The sequence below is a fragment of the Lichenostomus cassidix genome, chromosome 18, assembly GCF_008360975.1.
Source record: "Lichenostomus cassidix isolate B80296 chromosome 18, HeHo_3.0, whole genome shotgun sequence".
NCBI classification, from domain to species: domain Eukaryota; kingdom Metazoa; phylum Chordata; class Aves; order Passeriformes; family Meliphagidae; genus Lichenostomus; species Lichenostomus cassidix.
This window is the reverse complement of record NC_139498.1, coordinates 8745-26982: the sequence shown is the minus strand read 5'-3', so window position 1 is coordinate 26982 and position 18238 is coordinate 8745. Positions and strand designations below refer to the sequence as shown.

Sequence of the window (18238 nt, the reverse complement as noted above, 5' to 3'; positions counted from 1 at the left end):
AGACACGGGGAACTACAGGCCAGTCTCACCTCAGTGCCTGGGAAAAATCATGCAGCAGGATCCTCCTGGAAACTGCTAAGGCACACGAAGGATAAGGAGGTGATCGGCATCAGCCAACATAGCTTCACTAAAGGTAAATCGTGCCTGACAAATTCAGCGGTCTTCTATGGTGGGATTAAGCAGTGGTGGACGAGGGAAGTGTTCCAGGTATAGCACAGAGTTAGAAACCCATTTAAACACTGTCAGTCCTAAAAAAAAAAAACTGCTAAAATTTCTTTGCTAAGTCAGCGTGACCAGTAGGGATGATTTCACTCCTGTCTACAAATCATTATCATTTATCCTCCTGCCATTCTCCTCAAATGAGCTTTCTGCAACGTATCCACCATCCATGTATGCGGCCTCTTATCGGCTCCGTATTAAGAGCAACCCACTACAACATCACTACTGCACCTTCTGCTCTTCACCAGATGTTTCTTGCCTTTTCTGCATCAATATCCTCTGCTCTGCTGATTTGGAAACACAATTCACTACTGCCCGTTACTCTGCTTCTTCACTGGTAACAGATACAAGAAACTCAATGAGTCAAGGAGCTAAACCCCATAATTATAGGTAAAAATGCTGCATCTCTAGAATTCTGCATCCTCTCATTGCTGTCACAGTAAAAATTAGAATTTCTTTCCAGCCACATCATTCAGCCTAAATGTCAAGCATTTATATGAACAAACATCATCTGCAAAACAGCATGAAATCACAGCAATTACCCGCTAAGTTTTTTTTCCAAATGAATTTTATCAAAATCGCCCTCATTTCTTTCAATTCACAGATTTATTTTTTTTTTACCTGCGAAGTTGACATGCGAGAGGTATCTTGTCGGCCTGTTAAATCGGACGATGAGATATTGACTGGGGCACCACGATGCAATCTCATACTCACTTTCCTTTCCCGTTCCATACCAGATACTGGCCGAGGAGAGGTGTTTGCTGTGAGAAAAATTGTGTTAGATTCTCACAACGAGAAATGCGATTTTAACAAGGTCACTGGAAAAATTACACTTTTGCTGTTTGCACATAAAAATTCCACAGAACTGAACAAGAGAAATCAAGGCCATAGCTCGACATTTCATAGATATTCAAGCATCAATTGGCAGGCAAGGAGACTAAGCGATTACCTTTGATCTACTAAAAAGGGAGAAAAAAACCAAACCCAAAAGCCAAACTCTTGCCAGCAACAAACTGCAAACTAGCCTACAAGGTGCACCTACCCAGGTACTTGCTTACTTACCAGCATGTGAAGTTGGGGTAAGGGGAGTAGGAGGAGCTACATCTTGCGCTCCTCTTAGCCTGCTGGAAGCGGTGGAGGGTAATCCACGTACAGCTGGATTTCGCGTATGTCTTAATCTTTCCTCTCGTTCTCGCCTTTCACGTTCGGCATCTTCGGCTGCTCTGCTCGCACCCTACGGGTCAAGACTAGTGAACAACTCAGGGGATTATTGAGCTTACGGCAAGGCGTTCGGATAAAAATACCGAAAGAAAGAACCGGACAATGCATGAACCAGAATTTGCTAGGCATTAACTATTTGGTAAGATTTCTTGAGCACCGACATAAATGTTGTTCTTAGAGCTGCTCGGATAGTCTTCAAAATGGTAACGTGCACACATTCTGTTACGGCAGCCGGACACCTCCTCAACGGTTGCCAACGACCCACGTTAAAGGTCAAGTCCGGAGAAAGTAGTAACTCCACAAGCTGGCCTGGCGACTGCCCTAAAGGATCTATCTAAGAAGCCTTCCACATTAAAAGCTTTGTAACTTTAACTTAGTTGTCATATGTGGCTTTTACCACAGATTCCGAATCTCCTGCCTTTCCTCATTTCCTGATCTTTTTGTCAATACAGTAGAGCTGCCAGGAGGAGAAAGAGAAGACAATCTCCCAGTATGAGCTAAGATATTCAAAACTGACAAAGTAGTGAAGAAACCCAACCGAAACTATGAAAAATTAAAAGCATTAGAAAGCTATGAGCACTACTCACAAATTTCAGCATGTTCCAGTCAAATACATAGTCGTAGGAGAACCCTTGTCGATGAAAGAGGTTTCTGAATAATTGCCTTAGATAGGAATAGTCCGGCTTGTCATCAAAACGCAAAGAACGGCAGAAATTCAAGTATGTGGCAAATTCAGCTGTAATTACAGAAAGCCTGTTTTTTATCCTCAGTTTCACATTTGCTTTTTATAATTCTGAGTCAACAAAACCCAAACCAACCCGAATCAGAAAAGCAGAGAATCTCCTAAACATAAGGAAAAGAACTGTGACCTAATATTAGAAATCTAACAAAAGGAACACTATAGTGTGTCACCCATCTATCACGTAAACCCTGAAAAAGAAATTATTTGCCTATCACAGAGCAGGCAAAGATCCCATTTGTCAACGGGAGAGGGGAGGGAGAGATGGTGAAAAAGAGCAGTAGAATTTGACGTCAAAAAAGGAGAACTACCGCTAAAACATGAACACGTAGGCCTAGCATCACAGAAGGGTAACTTACAAGGATATCCTTTACACAAAACCTCAATGGGCGTAGACATTTTCTTTTCACTGATACGTTCGTATTTCTGCCTCTTTGTTGCTGCTTTCAGTCCCTGCCAGGGGAGGGAGCCCAGGTTAAAATACATCAGTACATAGCCCAAGGACTCCAAGTCATCTCTGCGAGATTGCTCTACAACAGCATAAAAAAGTGAACTCATTAGGTTTTATCTTCTACCGGAAAAACAAAATTCTGTGCAACAACAAGACTGTCATAAAAACCCTTACAAAAACAAGAGACAGCTGAGAGTTACTATACCCATGATAAATTCATTCAGCACAACAAAAAGCCCGTTATCCTTGCAGTTATTTAAAAATGTGCTAATTCCCGAGCAATAAAAACTGACCGAATCCAACGTAATCGAGACACGCGAGACCACGCGTGCCGCACTCTTAGCGCCAAAAATGGGGCCTTGTCTCCTATGTCTCCACAAAGCAACATCCACTCGCACTACAATGACACGCATCGACACTTTTAAAGTTTCTATTTATCGCTTTCTCCGGCTCACCGATTCCAAGATGAGTGTTGATGGATGCGTAACGGGCAGTTCCTGTTAAATTTTTGTTTTCACGATATGGAATATGCTGGTGAGTTCGAGCATCTCGATACTTCTTTGCCAGTCCAAAGTCTATTATATAGACAAGATTGCCTTTCTTCCCCAGGCCCATCAAGAAGTTATCTGGTTTCACATCTCGGTGGATGAAGTTCTTAGAGTGAATGTATTCAATTCGGCTAATCTAAATAGAGACCCAAAAAAAAAAAAACCAAAAAAACCCCACATTGTTGAGAGACCAGGAATAAACCTTTTTCTTACAAAAACACTAGCGATCCTGTGTTAATAACGAAAGAGGTAAAAGCCCTTTTCATTGTAAAATGTAATGGCATTTAAGAGAACACAATTGAGAAGACAACAGACAAACCTTCTTTCCAAGCTCGTTGCCTGTGTCTATTTTACATCTGATTCCAAAAACTTTCTAGGGGAAAATTTCTTAGTCATTGAGCAGTGAAACACCTAGTTTACAAATGGCACAGGTCCAGTTTTTAAAGAATTGTTGATCGCTTTTGACGGGATAGTTTGGATTTACAGAAACAGAACTGATTTTGAAGCTTTTTATCTAATAATACAGTCTATTCACCTCTAAATTACATAAATAAAATGTATACGATCTACCAAAAAAATGTCAATATCCCAACACATTGCACAATCGAGACCACCAAAGCTGTTTCCTACCATTTGGTCAGCGAGTAGTAGGACTGTCTTGAGACTAAATTTCCTTGAACAGAAATTGAAGAGATCTTCAAGACTCGGTCCCAACAACTCCATCACCATAACGTTGTAGTCCCCTTCAGCTCCACACCACTTAATTGTGGGAATACCCACTAGAAAAAAATAAACCATTTATTCAGTGTAACAATTTGATTTGTACAGTTCATACACACAAATCTTCAAGGCTCTTATGATGAATTCTAAGAGGGTCAGTGCCACGAATGTTTCCATATACGGTGAAGCTTAATATTTTTTATGCTACCTTCAGACATTCCAAAAATAAATGTTTGATAACTTCCAGCAGAATCAATATAAAATTAGAGCAACAGAGGTCTAAAAATAGCCTTTTTCCGCTTCCCCAGAACCCTTCCAGTCTCTGTACTTACCTTGTAACTTTAAAGTATTGAGCATCTGTGTTGGATTTGAACCCTAAGCATTTTACCAATATTAATGCTCATGTAGTCTGTAAGATGCAGTAAGCACAAACTGGAAATCAGAAAATAAACAACCTGAGAGATACTGTTACCGAAGAAGGCCTTAGAAGTTACCTTGGTTTCAAAGCAGGCCTTAGAAGTTACCTTGGTTTCAAAGCCTGCAAGATTACCATGAAACACTTGTCTCTTTCATCCAAATTGGCAATGATTTTTCAAAGACATTCTGGTCTTTCTTTCAGTTCCACAGTATCTGCCGTTTGGTGAATCTCTACCGAAGTAGCATTGTTTACACGGTGCTTTATGTGCTCAGTTTGACAGTATGATAATTAGCCCAAATTTATGGAGAAAGTCAGGAACCTTACTTCACATAAAAATGCAAAGACGCTCAAATATTCCGAAACAAATCTGTACGTAGGTAACCTTATTCAGATTTTCAGCTGCCTTACTCTGAGTTAATTCTACGCGTTTTGGTGCAAAATGCTGTAATTCCTCCAATTTAAAGGAAATGCTAAAGGTTACTCTACGAAGGCTATTCCGGTTACATGCAGGTGGCAACCGGATGAGGCAGGAATTAAAAAGCGACAAAATGAAAAGACACATTATTATCCATTTCTAGAGGTCTTATTACTCGGCATTTGAGATACAGCATGGGACATACTCTCGATACAAAGCATGGTCTCATTTAGGAAGAATTCAGTGGACTACAAAACAAACGCAAAACTGAACTACATCGGGTTTACGTCCCAGAACTGTGTGGGAATCTCACATTTCCGGAATTCCAAAATATACGAATGAGTTATTGTAGCAGAGCAACACGCATTAGCTGCAAAGTCGCTTCATTCCTATTCTCCACTACTAATGCCATTTTTGTCTTTGAACTCTCCAAGCAAGCAAGTAGTTTTAACTCAGAATAAGAAGACTAACACATACAAAAAAATTAACTTGAATTTAAGAAGTTTACTATTGTGCTACCGTAATAAGCGAGTCAGGTGAAGCGGTCCAAAGCATCGGTCAGCATCTTTCACCGATCTTCAAGATGCAGAAATAAACGACCGTTCTGGGACCAAAGTTTGTTTCACGTTGCACGAGGTCCTCATGTTTTAATATGCTGGGACCAGCATTTTAATATGCTGGAAACTTTGGAGGCTCTTACCGGTTATCACGAAGCACGGTAGCCACGGATTTGGAACTGCTCCTCTACAACCCTTGCAGAACAGAAATGCTGCTCTTCACCCACCCCTCTTCCTTTCCACCTCCTCGTTATTTGTCAAAAGAGATCTTGATAATTAACTGCCAGGCGGCAGACACATCAAAGATGTAAAACCAGTAAAATCTTTGAAGAAGGAAAAGAATTTGCTTGCCTCCACCCTGCATCATTTTGTAGATTTTACTCTCGATGTGGAGCTGAGGATGTTTAGTTTTCACACATTCCAACTTAATTGCAACCTCCTCTCCGGCAGCGATATCGGTTCCTGAAACCAGAAGAATTTAAACATCGGTCAAAATATTTTTAAGATGCATTTCTTTTGCGAAGACCGAAACAAAACGAACAACAACAAACTATTTCTCAATGGCAAACATGCAAAGATTAAGTACTTTCAGCCACGGCTATCTAAAAATTCTTCTGAAACCTTACAGATACTCTCCAACAGACTAGGTTTTGAAGACACAACTATTAGACGCTGAAGCACAACAAGCCAAAATTGCTGCTATCACATTAAAATAAAAACCAAACCAACAGAACAAAACGAACAACAAAACCAAAGCAAGCGCATCTTCTTGGGGGCGTCTTTCCATTTCCGGGTTGTGGTGGAAATGCTCAGAATTAGTATTTTCAGATGTGGCACGTAGCCCCGCCCACAGAAGAAATGGTAGGAATTCAAATCACCACCTCTTATGCCTTGGAAATAAGAGACTATAACTTCCCTAAATCTCTAAATAATCCGGGTGGACCCTGACTCCTCATGTCACTTGTCTGGAAGGCAGATTATCTAGAATAAAGAACCTGTAGTCCCAAAAAGCTTTTTATCAATCTCATTAAATCCTTGTTTCAGGGATCAAATGACTGAAAGAATGGCTTACCTGTTCACTTCCGAAGTTTAAAAGTACGTAGTGAGAAACCGAGAAACATAAAAAGAAGTCAAGAAAACACGCACTCTCACAGCCAAACAACTTACCAATTACAGGAAAAAAGGAAATGGCAAAAGGAAATGTGTGACACTTCCAAGATATATCGCCAAGTCTGTTTGCTTTCCAAATTTGGCTTTCTCTTTTCTGTGTTACGTCACGGTTCAGGATCACGTGAAGCGTACATCACCTGATGTTTGATCCGATCCCTACTTTTAAAAGCCGAACTTGAGGTTCACTAGTTGTAGTTGCTTTGGTGGTGGTTGGCTTTTTTGGTTTTGTTTTTCTGTTTGTTTGGGTGTTGGTTTTTTTTGGTTTGTTTGTTTGTTTGTTTGTTTATAGCAAATAAGAAATAGCAAATAATCTTTTTGTACTTGCATTTTCCATTATGAGGATTGCATACGCTTTTACCCTACCTCACTTTCTCCTAATGTTTCACAGTTCAAAATCTCTAAGTCTCTAAGTAATTTTTAATTACCGCATATTATTTCCCATTTCTCTTATCCCTTTGTCAGTTCCGTAACGGCCTTTCTGGGAGTGACCAAAGCACTTAAGATACGCACGCATAATTACGTGTTTTTCCTGCCTACGTATTTTTTCCCCATATGTTTTTATTTGACTGCTACAGCGTATTGACGTGTTATACTTGCAAAATCCCCTTGCCGTGATTAAGCAGCGATTCAGTGCTCTTTAGGCTTTTATCTGTAAAGTCAAGAGGACTAAGGCTACAAAGACACACTAACATCCTGCACCTCCAAACCGACGTGACCTTTACTTTGCCAGGAACTGCGTGGACTCACCCGAGCTCGCGCAAGACTACTCATGTTTTTTTTAGCTTAATAAAATGTCTTTCAAATTGTACGTGCACGTGGGTATCGAGGTGGCGTTGCCAGAACGCTGAGTTGTTCCGAGCGGACACCCCGGGAGGCATTTATTAGGCATGTCACAGTGACCATAAAAATTGACAAAACATCTGAAGCTCACTCCAGACACAGTAAGCACAACTCAAGGCCATACACCAGAAGACACAAAAGAAAAATAAGGCTGTACATATTTCTGTCTCCCGTGAGTCTTGTTTATGTGGCATAAAGAGGTGACAGGATCCTGGATTGTTACTTTGGTCACGGTACAGTCGCAGCGACTGAAAGCTCTTTGATACGCAATGTAGTATTTTTCACATTTCCCAAATGTATTATTTTGGTGGACTTTCAATAAATTACGGTGAAGATCAACCCAGAGATCTGACAGCAAGTATCAACACCACAAGGAGGAAGGACTTATGTTAATATCGATCTCCCCACTTTCAAACAAAAGTCTTGATTTTGAACCACGCAACTCTGGACCTTTCTTGGCTATACCTACATTCACAGCTTGTTCTCCCAGCTCATTCTCCTGACTTCCACAGGAGCCAAAATCAGGGAGGGCGTGGACTGAAGAGGGCACTGAGTGATGAACGGTCAGCAGCAATGGGATTGTTTTGGGGTTTGGCTTTTTTAAAAACCTTTTCTGATCCAAAACAGACACAAACTTCTGTCTGCATATAATGAAAGATCTACCTCTCTATAGACAGCTGCAGACTTCTGTGGTCGATTAGCGCAAAACCGGTGCAGCGGGATCAAGTCCCGCTCAACACGGTATTAAAGCGTTACCTGATGAACCACGGTCTCGATCTGCTAAGGTAATTTCTTAGCGTACTTGCTCTTCCCACGGAGTCTTTACCACCTTAGAAAGGCAAGATCCTTAGCCTGCACTCCACTTCACTCTAAGCCGTCTCCTTTGAGACGAGAGATTTAATACTAAAATAATGCAATTAATATTTTTGAGTCCAGCAAAACCAAAGAGAGGGGCACAAAAATAGAAATAATTTTGCCATGCAATCCAGTGCTCGTCCTCAAGTAGGGACTTTGGTCTGCACCTTACTCTTGAGATAAAGTTTCTAAAATTTCACAGCACTCCACATTTCACCCAAAGCTTAGCTTCCTTTAAGGAACACAAGCAGCGTAGTGAGAAATCACCATTTATAAGTGAACATGAAAGACCAAAGATGTGGAAGTATTTTATTTGAAAATGCAAAATCCCAACGTACTCGTAGTTGTGAAATTCTCTCCCCTAAGGAAGACCTTGGATGTTATTTTAATTAGTTCACAACCCAAAACTCATTTTTAAGAAAAATAAGACACGTAATGCAAGAAATCGTGAAAATGCTGCGGCTGCGCCGTCTTCACGACTCAGTCCTACTTCACCCCGTGGTCCAGGCAACAAAAGAAAGGCTTGGTCTGATCCCCTCACTCCTGTCCACCTTTTTATACAATTTAGAATATCTGTTTAGAATCAATTTCCTGCCTATCCTTCTCTGTAAGGTAAATTAGGTAAACTCGTGAATTTTATTTCAAGTTGTCCATGCTCAGTTATTTCCAGTAGTGTTTTATATTTCAAAATCCTGTCCCACAGACCCTCATTCTGAATTCCCGAAGACAAATTTTGAGCTACGAAGGAGAAGAGGAAAGAATATGAAGGAACCGTGCTACTAATGGTGTTGTGGGCTCCTCATTCCAAAGTAGGGAAAAAGGAACAGGGTGGGAAAGGGAGGAAATCCCTCCCCTTCACTCCAGGATGTCTTCAACAGCCTTATAACTGCACGTAAAACAAAACCGTGGGGACTGGAAATAGGCAAAAGTAGTGAAATCTTCCTTTTCACAGCATAACACCGAGCTGGGAATATACACTGAACTAATGTACAAATCTGCTGAGGCCTATCAGAAGGCACGTGTACTCAAAAATAAATACTGACTTCCGAATTAACTTTAGAAGCTATTTGAGGACAGTTACGTGTGCTACACAGTCTGAACAACTGAGTGGAAACTGAATTTTTTAAAAAAACAACCATATTTTGTTATCACCAAAAGCATCATTTTCAAACATCCATTCTGCCAGGTAACGGCAGGCAAACGAAAGGGGACTAAAAAAACAGGCTCTGGTTCTGGAGAGATAGTAATTTCTCCCAGAAAAAGAAACCCATGACACCAGCGGGATCTTCCATTTACATACTTCCACGCTAGTTAACGTCTCAGGCGTGACGTTTTCAGTAAGTCCCGAACGCAAATTTGTGACGGTTATGCAGGAATAAAAGAAATGTAAAACCCGGAGAATTTTTTGTGAAAATTTCAGTAGGCATTAACATATACAGTAACGTATATGAGAGCACTATTACCTTCTGCGCAACTTCACCGGCACGAGCTGCACGCGAAGGGATAAAAGCGACACAGAAACGTTTATTTTACTTCCACTTCAAATTAATACTGTAATATAAACCCATATATCTGAGCAGTAGTCAAAAGTTAAAATTTTCGCAAATCATCCACGACTTTTCATAATTTAACTGCTATCTTAACTGCCCCCCAAAATCCCAGCGGAAGCTAAGGAGGATTTTTGCACAAGCTTTACCACAATCTCGGTCACGTCTTCAATCTTCTATACGTGCATTGCAGAGAGGAAGAATCACGTTCTCTGCACCTGGACAACCACATACCTTCAGTGAGGAATGGGAATTTTTCATCAGGCATACGATCTATATTTTGGATAACCAGTATTTCCCTATGTGCAGGCAAGCAGCTTCAGCTATCGAGTTATTCTGGAATGTCAGCTGTGCACTGCAAGATGAAGCACTGCCGTTTAGAAAAAAACCCCCACCTGTCATAGCGCACGCACCGCCAAATGGACCACGTAAGCTAGCAAGCGACATTATTTTTATCTTCCGCAAATATGCGATTAATGAATCTTAGCCCCTGCAAGTTCCATCTTCTCCCCCTTCTTGATTTGCTTTTCTAAACGAACACAGTTTTCAAAAGCAGAGTACTTGTGTCTGTGGGATGGAACATAACACTCATATTTCCTTGGATTTAACCCACTTCATATGGCTCAAGAGCTTGCAGAACATGCAGACTATTTAAAAAAAACCACCTGCTTTCAAAACCTGTCGTGCCCACTACTTGGGCTTGCCACGAGCATTAGCAGCAGGCTATGAAGTTAGAAAGTTATAATAACGGACTGGCAAAGACAATTGGAATCCCGTACGTTTTACAATTGCGTAGCCATCGCGATTAGGCGACAGTCAAGCAACGGGATTAACCGAACCGTGAGGATTATCTGAAGGGTTTAAAGGTTTTATTACTGCAACCTAATCACCTGTAGTTGTGTCAAAATTTTTTAGGCCTCACAGGAAAAGGAAACATCCTTGTGACAACGATTTTTTCCAGTTCAATGCAGAGATATTTGACCCTGGTACACGTTTCTTTCCCAAAACGTTCTTCCAACTGCGGTGGGTTGTGGGGTTTTCTTTGGTTTACGCATTTTGGTTTTTTTACCCCTCCTTTTTAAATGAGGCGATTTTTACCCTTACGCCCATTTTACAGACGCGGACGGGGCGCCCAAGGTCACTAGCCAACAATGAGAAGAGGCAGCCGAGTAAACCAGAATTCCCGACTTCCGCACTATCCAAATTAGGACATGATGTCAAGGAAATATTAAATTACTTCTGCCGTGCCCCTAGCCCAGGTATTTGCCCGACCCGGGCCCATCGGCTACGCCCCCGATGTTCTCCGCACAGGCACAAGGCGGCCAGCTAAGTCCCCAGCGAGCCACCGTCCTTACCCAGGTAGATATCCCCGAAGGAGCCGCTCCCGATCTTTCGGCCCAGCCGGTACCGGTTCCCGACCCTCAGCTCCATGGCGGTAGCTCGGCCCGTCCGCGACCCGGTTCCGTCGGTCCGGCCGGCCTGCTGGCTCTCGTTTTGATGCCTCACAGTCCTGCGGTTCCGGATGCCATCGCGGCTTTGATGTCGCCGATCGATACTAGCGAGACGGGGGGGACCGTCACAGCAGCTCCCGAGCAGGATGGACGCGGATTCCCAGCACCACCGGCCCCTCAGCCCCGAGCCGCCATACTGCGTGACCTCACTTCCCTAGCGACGGGGGCGTGGCGCGCGGCCGCAGGGACGGGCGCGCGGCGGGTGGAGCGCGAATGCGGCCCTAGCTTCCCCGCGCCGCTGGTATGCCTGCGTTCGGCTCGGGCGGATTCGGGCGCCGGTTCCCGCCGATCTCACCGTGCTGTCCCAGCCGCCTGCCGGGCGGCGAATGAGGCCCGCAGCCTTCCGGGTGCGTGTGTCGCCGTCGTCCCCGCGGCCGTCGGTCACCGCAGCGGAGATGAGCTCCGGCAGCGCTGCGTTCCGAGGAGCGCCCATTGGCCTGGAGGTGGTGGCAGGGACAAAGTGCGAGGCGTAACCCCGCAAATTTCAGGGGAAAACCAAGTCGTTCTCGCCGGGGAGGAGCGTTTGGATGTCCTCTGCACTTCCGGCTTCAGGCAGTTCTTTAACACCGTGAGGAGGATTTTCTCACCTATCTAGTGGCAGCGGAGCTGTCCCGGTACGTCCCCATCCCAGCCTGTCCACGAGTAGCTGGCAGTGACCTCCTTTTACAGGGCGTCTTTTACAAAACCCATGCAGACTGTTTAAGCTGCTAATGTTACACAATAGTGACATCTGGTGGCTGCTCTGTGCAATGGCAAATAGGCTCCCTCTCTCTTTCCAATTTCTAAATTTCCATAATAGAGAACTCTTTTTGGGGTATGCTATTCCAGCCCCTCCCTTTCCAGCGGCTGGGGAGCTTAGCGTGAGCTGACATTACATGACATTACAGCTGTCTGGTACATGTGAGAGTTGTTTACGGGCTCTGCGAGCTCACTACCGGTCTCTCCGACCTGAAATAACAATTCCTTTCCCTGTGTCAAACCTGTAGTGTGGTGTTGGGCTCTGCAGCGGGTGTAGGGAAGGTGCTGTGTACTCCCCTGGATAAGGTGACCTCAGAGAGGTGTGATGCGGTTCATTGACGTGCTTCCTTCACACTGTGATCTGGAACGAAAAACATTCAAGCACATCCAGTGTCTGCCTCATCGCTCATAAATAAATAGAAGATGTGGTGAAGATCTCTGGAATCTTTCCTTTTGCAACTGTGAACCCCCATAGTCTGGGATCACATGCGGCTCACTGTCCATGGAACGGTCTCCCCAGCGCCCCCTAGATTTTAGCAGGAGAGGGAAAACAGAACCACCTGCCTCTATTCTTTTTTATTTCTAAGTTAAAAACCAATTCCCAGTGTGTGAGAGATTCCCAAAGACTAACCTGCTGCTCTTTTTTCCCCAGGTTGGCGACGAAGTTGTGGAAATTAATGGAGAACCTACCCAAGGAATCGGTCATATGTGAGCCATTGAGCTGATTTAGGCCGGAGGGAACAAAGTTCTGCTGCTGCTGAGGTCAGGGACTGGATTGATACCAGACCGCAGTATGTTGTCTCAAGAGCTGTTGGGTGTTGAGTGTCAAGGGCAGGGAAGTGAAGCTCACTGCAGTAGTTGGCAGTCGCTTCTGTGTCAGATGTGCATGCATTATTGAATGAAATTGAAAATGAAATGAAAATATAAAAATTGAAAGTGAAGATATCTATTTTAATATATGAAGATTATTTGGGATAAAATTAACACATGAGAAGTATGTTGGGGTATTGCACAGTCTGAACTTATTCCATTTTTTAAACTAGTTTGTCAGCTCTGTCCAACGTAATCGTTTCTATAAAAATATGCTGAATAACCCAGATTGCCTTTTAATTTAAATTGAAATTTCTATGCCAAAGTATTGGTAAAACTTTGTTTCTTTACAGATTTACTTCTGTTTTTAGCCTTCTAAAGCATGGAATGCCTAGTTTTTAATAGGTAAAACTTCTGGACGCAGGGAAAGGGTCAGGTTTGCTCTCCAGATGGATTCAATTTGATCGAAGGTGATTTCAGCAGTTACAATAGGAATCCACAACTTTCCAGGCCAAAAGAAAGAAGAAAGAAAAGAGGAAGGACAGGAAAGCAAATGCTCGTCGAGCCACAGAGCTCAGAACTGATGAGTTTGGTTCTGCCTCAGCCCCTTTTGCAGTCATTGAAGATTTTTTAACAGATACTGAAGTTATTAAAGAATAGTTGAGTTATTCACCAGGTATAGAAGTTATTTAATAAATATTGAAGATAGGGGAGAGATATGTAAAATATATTGTAGGTATTAAAAGATACTGATGTGATTTAAAAAAAAAATGCTGAAGTTTTGTCAGATATTTTTCACGGCAGTCTGAATTTTCCTTTGAACTGTTGCAGCCTCTGAAGCGGACCACAGGGAACACAGCGTCGAGGATGGATTGTGTCCGCTTGTCTCATGAAAGCTAACTGTCAGGAGTGGTGGTCGGTAGAAGGGAAAAAAACTTTTGTAATCACAGGTTTGAATTTGAAGTTAGGTTAGAGGAGAGCAGTGTTGCATGACAGGCCCTTTGGAAGTAAAGGGAGAGGTTTTCTCTTCAGCATCAGCTGAGCTTTTGCTGTGTAGGGCAGCTCTGAGGCACGTCCCTATTCTCGTGAGCTTTTTGTCACGGGCCTTCTTCTTTGAGCATCGATGTTATCCTTTGTGTCAGGAGCAATAGGCACGGTCACCTGGCATTCATTGTCTCCTTCTGTAGGCTTGCTGAGGTTCTTGAGCATCCTCTTAATAATTTTGGCAGTAACTTGTCGTTGGGATTTACTTTTCATTATCATGTGCTATTGCTGTGGAGGTTTCTTTCTTTCAGCATCATCAGCCTCTGGGTCATGTTGCAGTAGGAATCTTGCTGAGGAGTTTCAGCCCATCCCTGTGTCATGTCCGTGTCTATGTAATGTTGTCTGCATCCAGTGTGTTCTGTGTGATAGTATTTTGTTCCGTCTGTCTTCATGCTTTCTCGGCATTGTTCTGGGCTGTGTCATCAGCAGGGGTCCGTGCTTGCATTTCTTCCCCGATGGGGCTTCTTTTGGCATCCTGTCACTGTTACTTGGTAAGACCAGATAGATGTTGCCATCCATCACGTTGTCATTTTTGGTAGTACCTTCTTTTCCTGAAGGGTATTGTGAGCTGCTAGACTGTGGTGAGAGAAATCCCAAATACCTGTCCTATTTTCCTATAGTCATTTGAACATGCAAAAAAGAAAGAGTTGCCCCAAGGATACTGTCAGTGGGAGGTGGTGATGGGATAACCCATTTTTGAAGGCATTATCCACAGCCTGAAAAGTGTGGATAGGTGTAGCTTTTGGTATCAGCTGGGCTGTGGCTGCGTTGCAAAAAGCATGTTCTTCAGTCACTAAAATTTCAATTTTTTGGGTGGGTTTTCCTGAGAAATGCCTTGTAGCCCTCTGAGGTTTGCTTTGCAAAGCACCAAATCATTTCAATGGTTCTGCAGAGCCATCTGCCTGGAATGTCATGGGTGTCCTGGTTTGGTGGCCTAGGGTGGCATGAAGGTGGTGCTGAAGATGCCAATCATCACCGGCCTGGGTAAATTTTGGCTGCAGGAGGTGCCAGCAGCAGGCTGTTCAGAGCCAGAGCTTGCCAGGATGGCAAAACTGTCACTGTGGCAGTCCCCAAAGTAGTATCCAATGTGACTAGTTGCAGAGCTCTATAAAAGAAGTGTGCCATTTCTTATGGTTTTGGGCCCAGTGGGTCTAAGGTGGCTTTTACTGAGCTGTAAAGCTGGATTTGTAGTCTGCTGAGAGAGTTGAGTGTCACCTTATTAAGCAAGGAAAATGTGTGTGGTGGTTAGTGCAGGCTGATGTAATTTATTTTCAGTTATCACTTGCCACGATTCTTTTAATAAAGAAACTCCTAATGAAAAGTGTGAATGTGTGAATTATTTCTGTGTTTGATGGGCACTAGGAAGCATCAGTAGAAATTTGTGGGAGAGGCATGGGGAGTAGCAGAGGGGAGAAGGGTGTGTGAGACAGAGCCCGTTCCCAAGGCGGGTTGCTGTCGGTGGTATAGGAGGGGATGTCAGAGAGATGGAGGTGAATGTGCACAGGGTGCAGAGCCCCAGGGGACTGGCCTCAGTGAGGCTGCTGGGGGTGTGAGAGCGTGTCCAGGACAGGTTGGGTATGGAGCGGTGAGCCCTAACTGGGATGGGGGGTGAACCCGTGGGGTACGGGCAGAGTCCTGGCTACCATGTGAATTGTTACCACAGCAGGTTAGTAACAGGTCACCCCAGGAGAGGTGCAGCCCCTATTGCCTAGGGTCCCACCACAGCCTTGTAAAAGCAGGGTTCAGGGTCCAGAGCTGACAGGTGTTGTATTGTCTAGGGCAGCACTTGACACCACAGGGCTGTAGGGGGCTGTGGAGTGAGTTGGGGGCCGTGGCCTGTTGGCTGTAAGCAAGGATGAGCGAGAGGTATTGAGGGCAGTAGGCCAATGCAGCCTCCTGCATCCCAGAGTCCCATGCAAAGCTCCCCCTTTCCGGGTGTGCCTAAGAACACCTGCCACGTAGTCTTGTGCGTGTAGGAGGAATTTTTGGCAGAGCAGCTGTGTGTTAGCCCAAGGTGAGCCTATATCCTGTAAGGGCCTAGGTAGGATCTGAGCTGGTGAGAGCCCTGGTGTAGTTGCCTGTGATCCCCCAGAACCCAGATTTGAGGTCAGAATTTGCAATGTTTGTAATGTAAGAAGTGGTAGCACCATCATCCAAAGGCAGAAGTTTTTAAAAGTTGAAAGTGTGTCTGTTGAGCATTGAAATGGATACATAGTTGACCAGGAGAGTTTTTTAATGTATTGTATTAGATTTTACAGATGTGGGGAATTTTTTTGAAGGCATAGAATTTCATTTATTTAGTGTATTATTTGTCTGAATACCTGGAGGTTTTGTACAGCTACGGAGCGGCATCTCGCGTCTGGATTTTGTTCCACGGTGAGCCAGAGGGAGAAGTAGCACTTCCCAAATTCTTCTGGAGCAATGCTAATTGCAGTCCTTCGAGTATGCATGAAAAAGGCCACATGTGAAATGGGAAGAGCAATTAGAAAAAGAGGAAAAAGAAATGTTGAGCTAGGGAGGTGTTGCCAATTTTCTGTAGTTCATTGATGACAGTGATCTTGTAGGCAGTAAGAAAAGTATTAGGATTAGAAAAATGGAGGGTATGAAATGGATCTAAAGTGTAGGTAAGGAAAGGAAAATGGTATTGTAAAATCTTCCTTGGGGCAGCATGCAGATGAGGCAGAGAGAGCAAGAGTAATGTGTGTCCTGCATAAGCTTGTCCATGCAGGGCCAAAGCAGGTAGAGGATTTAAAACTGTAAAAATAAGTGTTGTATATATAAATGAACAAAAGAAGGGGCTCAAGTCACAAAGAAGGATGATATATAGGACGGAATATAAAAAAAGCAGAAGTAGATCTTTTGGCTGTTCTATACAAAGTGTAGTCAGATATTAGATATTAATGTAAAGAGAGCTTTAATATGAGTAGATGTGTATGGTTAGAGTGTAGAAGTGTAATGTGATATTGAAGTGTGAAAATGTACAAGCTGAGCATTGTAAATCTGTGGCTTTTGTCTTAGCAGAGGTTTCATAAGTGTCAATGGATTTGTAAGTATGGGTAGATTTGCTCTGTAATAGGTGGAAAAAGATGTAATGTAAATAGATGAGTGTAAATAGATAAAATTTTAGGGGGTGGGAATAAGAGAAGAGTTTTGAGAAAAGTTTTGTTGTATTGCTTCATAAGTTGTAGAAGACTTGTGTTTATTGGAAGCTCCAAATGTTAGAATGTTTTTCCTAGAGGGCATGGTGCGATGCAGCCAGAATGCAAAAGCCTGCAGATTGTCATGGGCATAAAGAAAATGCAAAAGCAATAGTTTTCATGTTGAGGAAACGCAGTAGAATGTGTTGACATGCATAATTTTGAAAAAGCAACCTGTTTGTCTGGAAATATTCCCATTATAGATATGGGAAAAAGCTTCGGGCTGCCAAACACAGGAGGTTGTAGTGACAGTCGGTCAGTTGGGTCAGTTAGCTGGAGCGCTTTGATTATTGTGGGTGCATCGGCTGCTACCGGTTACCCGGGGAGTTGCACTGCTGCTGTCATTGCCATGCAGCGTGGTGGCTGGCCACAGGCCTTGGCCTTGTCCCGGCACAGAGGTCGTTCCTGGCTTTTGTTGCTGCCTCCCCAAACTGCTGCTGCTGCCTCTGTCTTCACCCTGCTGTGCTGTGGCCAGCTGTGGTGTGGAGATGGTGATGTGGCTATGCTCTGCTGGGTTCCTTCTGTGGAAGCAGAGGAGCTGCAGTGGTGGCAGCATCAGTCCTTGCAGGAGATGCTGCATTCATTGTGGTCAAGTGGCTGTCTTGACAGCGGTGAAGATTCTTGAGAGCTCTTATGCTGTCAGGTCCTCCCCAGAGCGTGTCCTTGAGGTAGAGAGAAGGAGATGTGGCCACGGTCATTGCTGTGGGGGAAGAAGAGATTTTGATGTGGTTATTGGCCTCTCTTCCTTTAATGTCATCGGTGCAATATTTCTATAGATATGGTGTTGTGAAGCAGGAGTTTCAGCTGTTGTTGTGGGTAGTGAATAATTGAAATGAATGTAAAGAACCGATTGTTAGGATTGGTATCAGTATAGCTCAGTGTTCTTAATCCTCCAAAGCAGGTTTGTAGAAGGTTGAAACAGTCCTTTTTTTTCTCAGAAAACCTGACTGAGTGGAGTGAGGTAACCCAGAGGTGATGTAGTGTATCTTCAGGGTTGTTGTTAAATGTTGTCAGATGGTTTTTATGATGTGAAGAGGCATTTGCCATGGTGTGCAGGACAGCAGGGTGTAAAAGTTGGTTACCTGTGCAAAAGAGGCCCTATTTGCAGCCAGGTTGAAATGTGGTATTGTAGCTGAAAAGTGTACAGGCTGTAGGAATCCTGTGAGATGAAGGGTGTGAAGAAGCAGAGCTCTGTGTGCACTTGGATTCCTCCAAACTGCAGTGTATATTAGTGTTTG

At 43.6% G+C, this 18238-nt stretch overlaps 1 protein-coding gene across 6 annotated transcripts in view; it reads right to left on the bottom strand.

The window, feature by feature from the left end:
• The window catches only part of CSNK1D (casein kinase 1 delta), a 36547-nt gene extending 25178 nt beyond the window's left edge, over positions 1-11369 (bottom strand). For 4 of the 6 annotated variants that reach the window (XM_085077232.1, XM_085077234.1, XM_085077231.1 and 1 more), the window contains exons 1-8: positions 11056-11369; positions 5640-5750; positions 3809-3957; positions 3086-3314; positions 2539-2709; positions 2028-2176; positions 1282-1453; positions 841-980 (exon numbers count right to left, since the gene is read on the bottom strand). In XM_085077232.1, the coding sequence (XP_084933358.1) occupies positions 841-980; positions 1282-1453; positions 2028-2176; positions 2539-2709; positions 3086-3314; positions 3809-3957; positions 5640-5750; positions 11056-11131 (1197 nt within the window). In that variant the 5' untranslated portion in view covers positions 11132-11369. Of the gene's footprint in view, positions 1-840; positions 981-1281; positions 1454-2027; positions 2177-2538; positions 2710-3085; positions 3315-3808; positions 3958-5431; positions 5554-5639; positions 5751-11055 lie in introns of those variants that run through there. The other 2 variants (XM_085077233.1, XM_085077235.1) reach the window with 2 other exon arrangements.
• Positions 11370-18238: the final 6869 nt, after the last annotated feature.